The sequence below is a fragment of the Pseudochaenichthys georgianus genome, chromosome 4 (genome assembly GCF_902827115.2).
Source record: "Pseudochaenichthys georgianus chromosome 4, fPseGeo1.2, whole genome shotgun sequence".
In the NCBI taxonomy this organism is placed as follows: domain Eukaryota; kingdom Metazoa; phylum Chordata; class Actinopteri; order Perciformes; family Channichthyidae; genus Pseudochaenichthys; species Pseudochaenichthys georgianus.
Window position 1 is genome coordinate 31,281,445 of NC_047506.1, and position 16,143 is coordinate 31,297,587.

General features: G+C 44.8%; 2 protein-coding genes across 4 annotated transcripts in view; both read right to left on the minus strand.

Moving 5' to 3' along the window:
- Positions 1-514: 514 nt before the first annotated feature.
- On the minus strand, positions 515-11,708 carry LOC117445160 (alanine aminotransferase 2-like). 3 transcript variants are annotated; one of them, XM_034080610.2, is made up of 11 exons: positions 11,356-11,665; positions 10,829-10,918; positions 9,578-9,686; positions 9,358-9,491; positions 8,210-8,453; positions 3,116-3,195; positions 2,438-2,574; positions 1,937-2,111; positions 1,654-1,791; positions 1,057-1,169; positions 515-977 (listed from the first exon to the last, which is right to left on the minus strand). In XM_034080610.2, exons 1-11 carry the CDS (start codon positions 11,458-11,460, stop codon positions 842-844), a joined length of 1,461 nt encoding a protein of 486 aa, XP_033936501.1. In that variant the 5' UTR covers positions 11,461-11,665; the 3' UTR covers positions 515-841. The 3 variants fall into 3 exon arrangements, with proteins under 3 accessions (XP_033936501.1, XP_033936500.1, XP_033936502.1); XM_034080609.2 differs by having other exon boundaries at positions 517-977; positions 1,654-1,809; positions 11,356-11,651; XM_034080611.2 differs by having other exon boundaries at positions 888-977; positions 1,057-1,102; positions 1,654-1,809; positions 11,356-11,708.
- Positions 11,709-14,310: 2,602 nt separating this feature from the next.
- LOC117445233 (1-phosphatidylinositol 4,5-bisphosphate phosphodiesterase gamma-1-like) overlaps positions 14,311-16,143 on the minus strand; it is a 37,038-nt gene continuing 35,205 nt past the window's right edge. The window contains exon 32 of the mRNA XM_034080737.1: positions 14,311-15,989. Coding sequence (XP_033936628.1) covers positions 15,929-15,989 — 61 coding nt within the window. The 3' untranslated portion in view covers positions 14,311-15,928. The remainder of the gene's footprint in view (positions 15,990-16,143) is intronic.

Below are 16,143 nucleotides of genomic sequence, written 5' to 3' on the forward strand. Positions count from 1 at the left end.
GCTGCTGCGGTACTGGCAGATGAATTTGTGATAACTCATAGAAATGTTTTTATCTTTCAGTTCAACGTGATCCTGTGGCAGGTGACAGAAGGGTAAAATCTCCTCCGTGTGTGTGTGTGTGTGTGTGTGTGTGTGTGTGTGTGTGTGTGTGTGTGTGTGTGTGTGTGTGTGTGGTGTGTGTGTGTGTGTGTGTGTGTGGTGTGTGTGTGTGTGTGTGTGTGTGTGTGTGTGTGTGTGTGTGTGTGTGTGTGTGTGTGTGTGTGTGTGTGTGTGTGTGTGTGTGTGTGGTGTGTGTGTGTGTGTGTGTGTGTGTGTGTGTGTGTGTGTGTGTGTGTGTGGTCCGAAGGCTTGGAAATCAATGTTCTCTGTGTGGTATGAATACATTTCTGTAAGATTCAACAGCCAAAATATACAGCTTGGTTTTTCCTGAACAGAAATATCTATACAACTTGATAATGCCTTTCAGGATTGAGGTTATACAAGCATTATTACACAAAGACAAGGCAAACCAAACATATGAAGAAAGGGTTTTGAGAGTTTTATGACTTGTTTCAGGAAAGTTATATGGGTAAAAATAGCATGACGACATTATTTGTTATACAATTTTTGGTAAAGCATTAGAATCTGTTAGTAAAACTGAAATATGTTTTTCTTTTTTAATATTTTATTTGCATTTTGCATGTTTTATATCTTCATAAGAACAAATGTGTCAAAGAAAGTCTTTGTTCATTGGGGGAAATTGTTACACAAACGGTGTTGCAAAGAAACCAAGTATCAGATCTGCAGATGACTTGATCCTTTTTCATGACATGTATTCTCTTACAGAGGGCTTCATGTTGGGTCACAATGTGTCCCTTATGTCTCTGCCCTTCACACCTCTGTCAGGGTAAGGACACGTGTCCATGAGGCGAAGGTGAAAGGAAGCGAGGCGAGTCAGGACCTCCTCCAGGGTGTCAGCAGGAACAAGGATACATAGCCTGAGAGAGAGAAAGAAAAGCACGATTGTCATTTTTTGAGAAAATGCAACATGCCTAACTAATGTGACATGTCTCTCACCTCAGATAGTGGTTTCCAGTTGTCTCCCCATTCTGACATCCTGCGCCTAAAAACACACCTTCCTCTTTAAGTAACATCTGACAGTACAGAACGCATGCCTCCACCTCCAATTTCTGAAAGCAGAGGGGTAGATGTTTTTATTTCTAGCAGAATGACTCTATAGGTATCGTGTGTGGGAGGAAAACTCCCTCTGGAAGGAACTTTTACAGTCGGATTTTGTACAAAAGTAAATAGCTGTGCAAATATGTTTCAAGTTGAATTTAAACAATGAAAAATACATGGAGGAAATGACAGGCTTCATAAAAGCGACTTTTATACCCAAAAGATACAGTTGACAGTAATACAAATGATACACATCTATACAATTGTTTACATATTTACAATAACAGAAATCTATGCTTGTTTTTTTTTAATCTTTTTTTTATCTTTTGTCTATGTCCCTCTTTCTCTATTCCTACCTACATATTGTAGTATTCACTACCTCTGCTTTGGGAACTGCCCTTTGTCCTGATAATAACAATGATATCCTCGAACCATCAAATGTCATGACATTGCACTATACATGAATAAGAAGGTTCTGGTAATATATTTTCCCACCTTGGCCTTCTCTATAATCTCAGATGGTAAATGCAGGCGGGGGTAAAGGTAGATTCCCCCCTTCGCTGGCTGACTGCTCATCCCTGGTAGATCATTTAGGAACTCATGAGCCCGCTGAGCATTCTGGGACAAAGTGGCCTGAATGAGGAGAATCTCCTTCAAAAAAGAAGAAGAGTAATTAGAATCACAATACATAAGAAGGACCTACAGTATACACATACATCTGCCATATGGGAAAATGATAATACTGTGTCAGCACAAAGAGGCCCTGCAGCCGTGTCACCTGTGTGTATGTGTCATAGGAAGGGTCTCCAGGTCTTGGTGGGTTGACCATGAGATCCAGAGCAATCTGTCCTGTAACTGGACTGCTGATATCAGTACACAGCATAGTATCAACAAAATGCGTCACTTCAGGGTCCATGTTGACCAGCTCCATGTATCCTGCCCTCAGACCACACCTGGGAAATGGATGCAGAAGTTATTAGCGTACTTGTTTCCTCTTTGGACATTTGTGGTCCTGATGAATTTAGCGGTTTATACTCTCTCTTTGCTTTAAATGTTAAACTCTCTGTTCAGCAGGTTTTGTCAGTTTTGCTACGATGGACTTTTCACTGGGACCATGTAGAACAGAATACTTTCTAGGAGTACCCCGTGGATTTCTGTAGGGATCATGGGATCCTTAGCATGTACTGCATGTGAATTGTTGTTTGATACCTTCAGCAAAATCAAATCAAAATAACATATCCAAGCTCACAAAATTGCAAGTATAAGAGACAGAACTCACTCTCCCATGCAGGCGCTGGATAGAGAGTGGAGGGAGACCATCTGCACTGTCCCTGAGTACTCTTTGCCCATCTCAAACAGGACTCTTTTAAAGGAAATAAACTCTTTCCCTTGTCCATACACACTGTCCTGGTACACCTAGTGCACAGAGGGAAAGGAAGAGATCGATTATCCACAATTATCCTCATTTCATGTTTCTCTGTCTACACAGGCAGCAGGCATTTGGCCTTTGGGCTGGGACACCATGGTGTATGAAGAGACTGTTAACTTAAACTGATTTCCTCAGGCTCTCTCTCCTCCTTACTTGTGAATATAAACAAAGCGAGGTTGTAAATATTCTCTTTTTCATTCATTAATAGACTGAATGTGTGTTATGTGTCAGAGAGCAATTCTTATGACATGGCTTTGTGGAGCTTGCTTCTCTGAAAGAACCTTAACTGGTTATATCTTGCTGATGGAAACTCTGATAACCGACTTTCTGAGGGGGAAAAGCGCAGTTTAGGGATAATATCTCATACTTGGTTTGGGCAGATACGATAGAATTTGACTGTAACTTCTAATACAATTTTAGTGTCGAACATCAGTTTCAGCTTGTCCTTTGTTCCCAGAGTTATATCACAATAATGAAAGAAGCAGAAGACTGCCATGTATTCTATTGAACCCTAAAGATGCGGTTCACCTCATCGACCAGCAGTAAGAGTCTCTCCGCTGCTGCAAAGCGAATCACTTCCTCTATTGATTTCCAGTCCTGCACATGACCTACAGTTGGAGGACAAACAGCAGCATGCACAAAGTGATGACAGCAAGGACATTTAAACTGGTGGCATAAATGTATTTTCTGTATGCAGTGGTGGAGAAAGTATTCAGATCCCTTACTTCAGTAAAAATACCAATATATTAATGTCAAAAAACTCCATAACAAGTTAAAGTACTGCATTTATACCTCACTTCACTAAAAGGACAAAAGTATTTTCAGAAAATGTATTCACTGTCACAATTCACATGTTATGTCATGCTTGTAGTTTTGTCTGTGTTGGTGTTTTTCTTGTCTTTGGGTTTCCTGTCTTATTGTGTTAAGTGTTCACCCCCGTTTCCTGCCTGTCTGCTTTCTGTCTGTTTCCCTCCCTGATTACCCGATTGTGTTCACCTGCTGTCCTTGTGTTTCTCCTCCCCTGCCCGGCTGTTTCTCGTTGTCATGATTACCCCTTCTTGTATTTAGTCTTGTCTCTGTCTGTGTTCAGTGTTGGGTCATTGTTTGTTGGTGACGGAGTTCACCGGAGAGTGTTCTGTTCTGTATTTGTCATTTATCCTTTATCCTTGGAATAAAGGGTTTCTCAAAAGTTATCTGCATTTGGGTCCTGCTTCCTTCACTCATCCGTGACAGAATGACCCAACCAGAAATGGACCCAGCAGATGACCCTTTTGAGGTGGAGCTGCAACAGTTTTCTTTTCCTTTGGAATGTTGCCACGATTGGTGGAAGGAAGCGTCCAGTGTTCGGCTGAAGGAGGCCGCCCTGGTAGAGGCGCACCGGTTGGCGATGGAGAAGCCCGACTTGGTGGAATTCTTACCTGACTGGATGTTGGACTTCCTCTGGAGGTGTGAGTTCCAGCCTGCTGACTACAGACGTCTCGGAGTGTTCCGTCTGGAGTCAACCTCTGCTTCTTCCCCAGTTCCTGCTCCTATTCATGAGTCTTATGCTGGAACTCGTCAGGCTTATGGAAGCCCACGGAGCATTCAGGCGGCTGCTAAGAGGAGTCGTCGCAAGGCCAGACAAGGAGCCCGGGTCCCAGCAGCCATGGTCCCAGTACAGGCGCCAGCAGCGATGGTTCCAGCCTCAGTCCTGGCCCCAGCAGCCACGGTTCCGGCCCCAGCAGCCACGGTTTCGGCCCCAGCAGCCATGGTTCCTGTCCCAGTGCAGGCTCCCGCAGCCATGTTTCCGGCTCCGAGTCCGCCCCACACAGTCATGATCCGGGCTCCAGAGCTGGATCATACAGCCATGTTTCCGGCTCCAGGGCCGGCCCCAGCGGCTATGGTCCCGGCTCCGGGAGCGCCCTATACGGCCGTGTTTCCGGCGTCGAAGCTGGAGCTTATAGACAGGATTCTGGCTTCAGCAGCCATGTTTCTGGCTGCTATTCCGGTCCCTGCAGCCAGGGTTTCGGCCCCAGTTCTGGTCCCAGCAGCCATGGTCCCGACCCCAGCTGCCTTGGTTCCAGACCCGGATCTGGTCCCGGCTGCCACGGTCCCATCTCGGGTTCCCTCCTCTGGTTCCTCCTCGAGTCCCCTCTCTAGTTTCCCTCTCGAGTTCCCTTCTCTAGTTACTCTTCCAGTCTCTCCTCTAGTCCCCTCTTTAGTCTCTGTTCGAGTCCCCTCTCTGTTTCCATCTCAAGTTCCCTCTCCAGTTCCCCCTCGAGTCCCCTCTCGAGTTCCCTCCTTTAGGCCCTCCTCTAGTCCCTCCTCGAGTCCCCTCTCTAGTTCCCCTCTCGAGTTCCCTTCTCTAGTTACTCCTCTAGTCCCTCCTCTAGTTCCCTCTTTAGTCTCTGTTCGAGTCCCCTCTCTGTTTCCATCTCAAGTTCCCTCTCCAGTTCCCCCTCGAGTCCCCTCTCGAGTTCCCTCCTTTAGGCCCTCCTCTAGTCCCTCCTCGAGTCCCCTCTCTAGTTCCCCTCTCGAGTTCCCTTCTTTAGTTACTCCTCTAGTCCCTCCTCTAGTTTCTCCTCTAGTCCCCTCTGTAGTCCCTTCTCGAGTCCCCTCTCTGTTTCCATCTCCAGTTCCCTCTCGAGTTCCCTCCTTTAGTCCCTCCTCTAGTCCCTCCTCGAGTCCCCTCTCTAGTTTCCCTCTCGAGTTCCCTTCTCTAGTTACTCATCTAGTCTCTCCTCTAGTCCCCTCTTTAGTCTCTGTTCGAGTCCCCTCTCTGTTTCCATCTCAAGTTCCCCCTCGAGTCCCCTCTCGAGTTCCCTCCTTTAGGCCCTCTAGTCCCTCCTCGGGTCCCCTCTCTAGTTCCCCTCTCGAGTTCCCTTCCCTAGTTACTCCTCTAGTCCCCTCTGTAGTCCCTTCTCGAGTTCCCTCTCTGTTTCCATCTCAAGTCCCCTCTCCAGTTCCCCCTCGAGTCCCCTCTCGAGTTCCCTCTCGAGTTCCCTCCTCTGGTCCCTCCTCTGGTCCCTCCTCGAGTCCCCTCTTTAGTTCCCCTCTCAAATCCCCTCTCGTGTTCCCTTCTCTAGTCCCCTCTGGAGTCCCCTCTCCAGTCTCCGCTCGAGTCCCCTCTCAAGTCTCCGCTCGAGTTCCCTCTCCATTCCCTATTCAAGCCCCTACGCAAGTGTCGTTGGAGGTCCCGCCGTCTACTCCCCTGCCGGGGTTCCTGCCAACCCGGTGTCCTGTGCCGTTGGAGGTCCCGCAGAATACTCTTCTGCCGGGGGTCCTGCCAACCCTGTGTCCTGTGTCGTTGGAGGTCCCGCCGTCTACTCCCCTGCCGGGGGTCCTGCCAACCCTTTCTCCTGTCCCGTTGGAGGTCCCGCAGAATACTCTTCTGCCGGGGGTCCTGCCAATCCTTTCTCCTGTCCCGTTGGAGGTCCCGCCGTCTACTCCCCTGCCGGGGGTCCTGCCAGCTCTGTGTCCTGTGCCGTTGGAGGTCCCGCCGTCTACTCCCCTGCCGGGGGTCCTGCCAATCCTGTGTCCTGTGTCGTTGGAGGTCCCGCCGTCTACTCCCCTGCCGGGGGTCCTGCCAACCCTTTCTCCTGTCCCGTTGGAGGTCCCGCCGTCTACTCCCCTGCCGGGGGTCCTGCCAGCTCTGTGTCCTGTGTCGTTGGAGGTCCCGCCGTCTACTCCCCTGCCGGGGGCCCTGCCAACCCTGTGTCCTGTGCCGTTGGAGGTCCTGCCGTCTAATCCCCTGCCGGGGGTCCTGCCAACCCTGTGTCGTTGGAGGTCCCGCCGTCTACTCCCCTGCCGGGGGTCCTGCCAACCCTTTCTCCTGTCCCGTTGGAGGTCCCGCAGAATACTCTTCTGCCGGGGGTCCTGCCAACCCTTTCTCCTGTCCCGTTGGAGGTCCCGCCGTCTACTCCCCTGCCGGGGGTCCTGCCAACCCTGTGTCCTGTCCCGTTGGAGGTCCCGCCGTCTACTCCCCTGCCGGGGGTCCTGCCAGCTCTGTGTCCTGTGCCGTTGGAAGTCCCGCCGTCTACTCCCCTGCCGGGGGTCCTGCCAACCCTGTGTCCTGTGCCGTTGGTCCCGCAGAATACTCCCCTGCCGGGGGTCCTGCCAACCCTGTGTCCTGTGTTGTTGGAGGTCCCGCCGTCTACTCCCCTGCCGGGGGTCCTGCCAACCCTATATCCCGTGCCGTTGGAGGTTCTACCGGGGGCCCTGCCAGCCCCATGTCCATCACCGGTCTCGCCGGGGTTCCTGCCAACTCCTGGTCTTTTTCCGTGGGGGATCCTGCCGAAGCCTGTCCGACCGGCTCCGGTTTCTGTCCGGCCGACACCGGGTCCTGCCCGATCTCCGGAACTGGCCCATCAGCGCTTTCCTGCCCGGCCTCCTGATCCTGTCCGGTCGACACCGGCTCGAGCCCGGCCCCCTGAGAGCCGCGGTCTTCGCCCTCGAGCCCGGCCCCCTGAGAGCCGCGGTCTTCGCCCTCGTGCCCGGCCCCCTGAGAGCTGCGGTCTTCGCCCTCGGGCCCGACCTCCTGACTCTTCCTGCCGTTGCCTTCGCCCTCGGACCCGGGTCCCTGACTCTTCCTACCGCTGCCTTCGGTCCTCCATGGTCCCCACCTTGGACTCTGTTTTGACCCCGGGCCGTCCGCCCGAGACCCCTTCCTGGTTCTCTGCCTTGTCCCCGGGCAGTCCGCCCGAATCCCCCTTTTTGGACTGTACCTTGCCCCTCGGGCCGTCCGCCCGTGACCCCTTCCTGGTCCTCCGCTGTGTTCCTGGGCTGTCAGCCCAAGACCCGTCCTCCGGACCCCCTCCGCCCACCCTGCTTGGGGTTTTGGACTTTTTTGTTTTGTTTTTTTTAGGGACGTCTGGAATCCGTCCCTTGAGGGGGGGGGGTTCTGTCACAATTCACATGTTATGTCACGCTTGTAGTTTTGTCTGTGTTGGTGTTTTTCTTGTCTTTGGGTTTCCTGTCTTATTGTGTTAAGTGTTCACCCCCGTTTCCTGCCTGTCTGCTTTCTGTCTGTTTCCCTCCCTGATTACCCGATTGTGTTCACCTGTTGTCCTTGTGTTTCTCCTCCCCTGCCCGGCTGTTTCTCGATGTCATGATTACCCCTTCTTGTATTTAGTCTTGTCTCTGTCTGTGTTCAGTGTTGGGTCATTGTTTGTTGGTGACGGAGTTCACCGGAGAGTGTTCTGTTCTGTATTTGTCATTTATCCTTTATCTTTGGAATAAAGGGTTTCTCAAAAGTTATCTGCATTTGGGTCCTGCTTCCTTCACTCATCCGTGACATTTACAGTATCAAACCTAAATATAAAAAGCTTTTTCTTTTATATTAACTCCGAATGTGATATATTAGACATATTTTGCATCAAGTAGCAGTTTCCTGTTTTAGACAAACAACATTTGTTTCTTTTTTGGTAATATATTGAATAACTTTAACCAAAATGTCACTGTTCAATCTTTAGAGATGCAAAATCCTAATCTGAAAAGTAACAAAAGCCAAACAATAAAAGTCATGGAGAAAATTACGTTACTTATTTCCCTTTTCACTGAAGTGGGGTAGAAGTATATATTTTATTTAAAAAAGTAAAGTTTAAATACTTTAAAATTGCACTCACCACTGACTACAATAGTTACCTGTGGGAGTTCCTGGGTTGCTGATGTAGATGGCTCTGGGATTGCAGCCCCCCCGATCACATTTCAGAGCACGGTGCAGCTCGCTCAGATCTACAGCCCAGCCTCGGTCCTCCATCAGCTGGTACGGCACCAAGGCCACCCCGGCATCATCCAGCAGTGTGGGCAGGGTGTGAGGGCAGGGCCTGGGGGTCAACACGCCTGTCTGAGTGTCCCCCTCCCCACTGGCTAGCAGCTTCAAAATCACCTAAACACAGCAGATCAGTATGCATAACTCATTGAATGTTGATCAGATATATGCTACACATGTTCCATCATTCTCTATTCTATTCTAAGCATTGAAGAATAATTGTAGTTATTTACAACTTGTTGCCTTTATTTTCGGGTTATTTTATCAGTTATGACATTAGATGAGATGTAGGCATTTAGTGTTTGTTATTGCCAGGAAGTTTAAGTCAGGCTAAAAGCTATAGGAATGATGGACAGATGCTCAACTCTTCCAAATCGGGTCCTTTGGCTCCAGGCCAACTTTTTTCATCACTGTCTTTATACTGTCATCAAAAACAATTCCAACCATCCTGAGTCAGTTCATGTCATGAAATGAAAGTAAGGCAACCTATGCAATACATGGTTGAAAAACACTTCTTTCAGGGAGGGCAAAATGCCATGGTTAACGTTTACAGTTCAACTGAGGACAGAAGTTTTTCAAAGTCTCTCCCGCAGGTCAACACTTTTTCTTATCTTCCCTTTCTAAAATCTGTTCATCTTGTTTTTGTCATTTTGATATCTTGACAAACCTTAGCCTTTCTAGCACAAGAGCACTATAAATAATGTAGCTTGAATACATTTTCACTATAACTCCAAGATAACTATGGCTGAGCATGCACTATTTTTATTGTTCTTTTTGAATGATTTTGTATGGCTTACCACATTTCATTGTTGAGGAACCTGTGTCCCAAGTTTTTCATTCATTACACAACTACAACTAGATGTGTTTATGATACAACATTAAACCTTTGATCTTTGAATCTTTTACATCTTGAAATAACCCTTTAACGTCATATAGTTAAACTAGATTTAACTGTGATATAGTTTCAGAGAGTATCTGGACGATGAAACATGATAATATTGTAATGACAGCTTATTCATACCATGAGGCCCCTTTCAGAACCAGAAGAAATGAATACATCTTTGGCGTGTGAATGCACTCCGACGTCACGTCTCATGATGAACTCAGCGATGCTTTGCCTGACGTGAGGCATGCCAGAGGAGTCGGTATAGGAACCTGTGAGTGGATCAATCAAGCTATATCTTAACATAGCAGTTGGCTGCGATTTCAGTCAGAGAGATTGTTTTTTTTCTACTCCTTACCAACACTTCCTCCATCGCAGACCTCCAGGAGCCGCTGAGCCCTCAGCCTGACATCCAAAGGTAGAGTTGTGTTTCCCAGCAGCTCAGGGTGCAGGCAAACGGCCAACACCTGAGGAAAAGGGCCGTATTTAGAGCAATAAGTGAGAGAATATTTACATGACCATGTCAAAGGAACATGCCCTAATATCCCAGTCAAGTACATGGTTACACAAAGTCCAACACAACAGAATATACAGAGAGTGATCAAGGAACAACAAAATGTGTTTGATCAGAAGAATTTAGACAAATATACAATATAAAACACGCAATATTTCATTACAGTGACTAAGATAAAGCTATGTACGAATGAAGAAGAATAGGGCAGATGCCATTTGCACCCAGGTGCCCAAATAAAACAATGAGATATGCACCCCATGGTGCCATGGTCAGTTTGGCAATTTACACCCGGATGAATATAGCATGGCAACAACATGCACCAATGTGTCTATAGACAATAATGGTATTTACACCAAGGCACACCATAGGAACATTCCTTTCTTTAAGATACATTAATTCCCTTGTGGAGCTGCGTCAACTTGAAATTCCCCTGTCGTGGATCAACAAAGGCACATTTTTCTTCATCACTGTAGGTATTTACACCCCGGTGTATCTGTCTTTACTGTTTCTGTGACTGCCTGGGAAGGTAAGCTGAACATCAGAGACAAATACCACCTAAGCCATATTGTAAACGTGGACAAACAGGTCTAATTCAATCATTTTGTTGATTTTCTCTAATAAAAAACATGTATAGCCCTACGGTTAAGTACTGCCAAAATCACTTCACACATGTATGTCCTCCTACTGGTCTGGTTATAGTATAATACTTTTATCTTTTCACCTTTTCAGGAACTTAACCGGGAACTGCTGAGATTGGGATGGATTAAAAATGGTGGGATTTCAAACGCCAATTGGTGTGTCCAATCTCGTCTAACATTTGGAAGCTAAGCAGGGTTGGGCTGCTTCAGTACGTAGATGGGAAACCTGGACTCTGGTTGGTTGGTTGGTTGAACGTCATGAAGTTAAAATAACCAAATAGGTACCATTTGACTTTTCTTACCCGGGTGCAAATGGATACTTGAAAATGTAAAACGTAACAAATAAACTTGTTAAATTAAGAACTAAATAAGATATTTTTACGAAGTCTGACAGCATCCAATCATGAAAAACTTTTAAAAGTGTGTAAGGACAGACATCTCAAAAGGCAAAACTAACCTGACGGACAAATGAGATGGGTTTCATGCCGGCGTTGTGGGGATCACCTGAGCTGATGTCAATCACCTCTGTGAAGGGTTTCTGCATCCCCTACAGGGGAACACATTCACAGGGAAAGGATCAGGTCTAGTCTGGATTGGAGAACCAAATAACCCACCATAACTATTCAAATATCCTTGAATTATAAATATATTAAAACTCCTGCATTAACTTAAGGATAGAGAATTCATTTTTGACATTACTTTACATCCTTGCATTTGCCAAAATCCTTCTTTTTGAATGCACTGGTCATCATAAATACACAAAAGCTAACATAAAATAACACCTGATTTGCGAATTCAAACATTAAATATGATGGAAATAAGTTACCAACGTTTCATTGTGTAATCTAATTGTTTTTACCGTATTCATCTGAGGTGCCTCCCCTTAAACATTAACAGATAGAGCTATATTTCTCCAGTATACACAGAAGTGTGTGAGCTGAATAAATAAAGATAAAGATAAATATATAGATTAGCGGTACTTACCTGTGCGATCTCTTGTGTGACGTGTGCAGCAAGACTCTGAAGCCCACTGTGTGCTGACTCTATGATCCCCTTCACTGTGGGGTTTACATGTTGCAGGGAACTCATCGTTGTTTTTGCTAAAACAGTTTTATTTAGGATCCAAACTGTTCACTTACAACTGCTTATAATGGCTTATAATGGCTCTTGTTGCAGCAAAATGTGTCACCCACTGCAAAACTCTTAGTGCGTGCACAAGAGAGGGGTGAATGGCTGACCAGGCTCTCTCTGTCAGTCAGTTCACCCGTTGAGTAATCCATCTTGCTAATATTCTGCGACAATCCAACACATACACCTTATATCTAACATGGACTTTCTTAACAGAAAAAACAAATCTTCCAGAAACACAATGAAGGTGGCAAAGACTCCTCCAATAAAGCTTTGATCATCAATAATTAAATAATACATTTCAAATTATGTAAATTAAAGTGATATTGTAAAAAATAAGCTAGATGATAGACTAGATTCATATTTTTGAAACCCAAGGAAGGAAGTTGGGCAGGGGACATTGGTTCAAAAGCATTTTACGTTTCTTAATTTTTTTTTTTAAATCACAGTCACTGTATCATGACTGCTCATTTGCTTCAAAGCCACAGAATGCAGTACTTAAAATCAAACCTGAGTTTGGAGTTTTATAGTTTTGGAGTTAATGGAGCGCAAGCACAGTTTGTTCCTTGTGACTTAGATAATCATCATCCAGTATCAAAACACTCGGGCCTGGTCACTTATTTAACTGTGCGCCCTTTGATTCAGATTCAAGGCTTGTATATGTACATAGCTACAGTGTAGTTATGACAATGAAATTCTTAGGTCACATGCTCCTCTAACAGTGCAACACAATAAAACAGATATGAGATGCCAACCATGGATGTTATTATATTAAAGGGGCCCTATTTGAGCTTTTCTGGGTTTTTCCTTTCCTGTTATATCGGTTTTTGTGCATGTACATGGTCTTCAAAAGTTCATGCCAGAGGGATATTCTCTCACACACACTTCCCCCCCCTCCACAGCCTGAAACACCTCCATTGATTGGACTCCTTTCTTTACTTCCGTAACATAGTGACATCATTATGTAACATGCACACTTCTATTGGCTAGCGCTCACACACATTGTGCCAGATAGGCTAAGAGACAGGACATTTCCAACACATCTCTAAGCGGGACATGACCAAACAGAACAGAGCCGGCCAGCTAACCAATCAGAGCTGGTTTCAGACAGAGGGTGAAAAGAGGCAGTATGTGAAAAATAAATAGCTTTTTGAACATTAAAGCATGGAGACATGTCAAAGTAGAGGCACACAATACAAATATAAACCTGAAAATGAGAATAATAGGGCCCCTTTAACACTGCTTTTATAATTCAACTAAACATTTTACGACATACTATGACTTTTTATGGTATACTATAAATCGTTGATGTCACAATGGCTCTTAAATTAAAGAAGAAACCGATTAGAATTTGGTGTTCAAAGTTGAAGGACACTGTGTGATCCCTGAAAGAGTTGCAAAGTTGTTGGCCATAACTCAAGAAGGCAGGTGCTCTTATTGAATATGGTGGAAACTGATTTATTTGGGGTATTGTTGCTTGAAAAATAACTAACCAATTGTTGCAGCCCTAGTGTTGACTTTTGAATTGTCAGCTACATGTTAAGTGTTCATTTACTTTTAGTATGCCAACCTGCTAAGTTACTCACTTCGGTGATGATTGCAGTAAACGTTGCCACGGCTAAACAACAGAATGTGAGATTTGCTTTAGTGAGAATCTTTACATTTCTCTTATATATTTTTTGTTTCGTAGTTGGGACGTATTTTTTTCAGTCAAATAAATTGGAGCAGAGGTATTCTGATTTCTAAGACCCTTTCAGAGATAAAATGTGCAAGATTGCTGCTCATCTGTCTGGTCGAGTTATAGCTTTCAATTCTCTCCTCACTGTACTTTTGTATTTACTTGTCAAGATCATTTGCTGCTGCTAGTTTTGCGCTTCATGTCTTAAAGGACGGTGCAGCGCCGAGTACAGTGTTGTGTCTCATGAAATAAGGATGGACTGTACCTATAAAAAGAGGAGCACAAACGTAGATACAGTATGAAAAGACACCAGAGTCTGTTTTAGATATTGTAACTACGTAAGGAACAAAACTTGAAGTTGTTGCCTGTTACAAATACCTGGGTATCTGGCTTGATGATTGTCTTACTGTTAAACTTCAGGTCACTAATCTGCTTAAAAAGCTGAAGGTTAGGCTAGGGTTCTTTTTCAGAAACAAGTCCTGTTTCTCGCTTGAGGCCAGGAAAAGGCTAGTCACTGTGACCTTTTACCTGTGCTGGACTATGGGGATCTGGTCTATATGAATGCACCTGCCAATTGCCTGGTCAAGTTAGATGCTGCGTATCACAGCGCTCTGAGATTTGTTACTAATTGTAAAGCACTTACTCATCACTGTACCCTGTATACCAAGGCAGGTCTGCCTTCACTAACTGTACGGAGGCTCAGTCACTGGTACATGTTCATTTATAAAGCCATGTTGGGTAAACTACCTTTTTATATCTGCTCTCTGATCTCTCGACGAATTGAAAGTACATATTGCCTGAGATCTCATGATGTTGTTTTATTAAATGTGCCAAGTGCGAGGACTGTCTTAGGGAAGAAAGCTTTTAGTTGTGCAGCTCCACTAAATTGGAACAGTCTGCAAACCTGTTTAAAACTGAGCACTTTGGTTCCCCTGCATCATTTTAGAACTCGACTGGGTGACATGCTGTTTGATACTCATGGTACCTGTCACTGTAAATAGAGTTTTGTAAACTGTACATTATGTTGTATGTCATCCTTATTGTTGTTCTGTTATTTTTATGTTACATGTGTAACTAATGTGCTGCAGGTCACCCTTGAAAAAGAGATCTTTTGATTTTAAATAAAGGCTACAAACAATGAAGGAACTTTTATAAAGTGAAACTTGGACAGGGTTTGTAATGCAGAGTAATAATACTGGACAGTTAGCATAGATACAGAAGGGAACACAACAGGAGTCAAATCGAAGAAGACCTTTGCATAGAAGTCCCAACACAGTGCAACTGCAGGAAAAGAGGTTTGTGTGAACAATATATGATATATTCTACACAACGTTACAGTATATCTTCAATGATTTGTCATCCATTCAAACATCGGTTTGATAAATAAAAGCAGTTATATACAATAAGAAAAGAGGATGATGGGAAGGAGAAGTAGCTACAAGTAGGAAGGGGCGTTATTAGGTACGAAGCCATGCAGGGGGTCATTTTGAAGCAGTTTTTTGGCAGATCCAGGACCAGGGATGACACATCTGTTGATAAGAGCCCGATGATATGAACGGATCCTGGTTCTGATGGGTGGCTAGGGGAAACAATTCTAGTTTTAATGTGATTGCCCTGTGCAGGTGACATCCAGGGGGTGCTGTGAGGAATATTGTGTCCCCCTTTGGGAATCCTCATGCCCCTTTTAAGGTAGTATAGATTTATTTAGAGCCCTTTGAAGAGCTTCTCGATCGAGGTGCAAAGCTGCAACTTGAGAAAGGACTTCTGTGAGGCTTGGTGAGGATTTGTTTGTCCACTTTGTGCTCAGAAGCCACTCGCCACATGGCTTCATATGATCTCCCCAAAAATAAACAGAGCAGACTTCAGTCTTAAAGCCCTTTAAACCCATTTCATGAGAAGTGGTCCGAGTGAAGGGAATGGATTCCTCCTCGTTTGTGAGTCGTTTTCCCTTTAAGGGCCAATATTCCAGTTGTAGAGAAAGTATTTATTTACTGTTTTTAAGAGTAGTAATTACATTGTCAACATCGAAGGCACATACATGATAATAACTTGTTTGCTGCCTTTGCTTTTTCTTCCACATACCTGTAACCTGAGTTTCCTTCTCCCTGCTGTCCTGTCGTTCTCACTACAGACCAAAACATAGTAAGAGTGGATCTGATGAGCTTCAAACTAAGTTTCCAAAAGTGTGAGTTCATTTCTTACGCATTATACCATATACTTTAAAAAGTTCAGTTTCGAAAAGTTACATTATCGACAAATTGGACCATCAAATCTAGTAAAAATGCATCTTAATATGTTTTAAAGCTCTTCATTTAGCTTAATAATTCATGATCATATAACAAATAGAAAGCTGAGTATTTGTGCTTGAAAACAACTTGAATGAAGAATTAAAACACATTTGGTGCAGATTTACTTCATGTCTGAATGGTTTCTATGAAAGCTTCAGAAGAAACCCATATCCAGTTGGCTCTTAATGTGTTTCAGCCTCAGGTCCATGATTGTTTTAATAGTTTAGTTTCTTTAGGTTTTATTTAAGTCCATGAGATGCTTCGGTTTGTCTTTTGTTATCTCTGCTGTTGTCCAGCATAGCGCTTTAAAGTCTCACATTCTACTGTGAAGGAACATGTTCTTTATTCCAGTTATAAAAGGATTGCAAGTTGCTGCTGCAGAGCCTGTTGTTCTCACAGCTCTGGACGGAAGTTTCCGCCACAGTTTGAGTCGCAGTGTAGCGCCCTCTGGTGGGCGGGGGGGCTAGCTGCGCTTTGCCGTCACCTGTTGCCTGAGCTTCTCCCTCCTCTTCTTCTCCATCAGCCTGGAAAAGAAGAAAATCAATATTATTTTTGTTATATATCTGCTGTACAATGTCATGTTCAACAAAAAATAACATACTATATATGAACATATCATTTGAATATCTACTAGCATAAATGTGACTGTGCTCACTTGTTTTATGACTGTTGAAGACA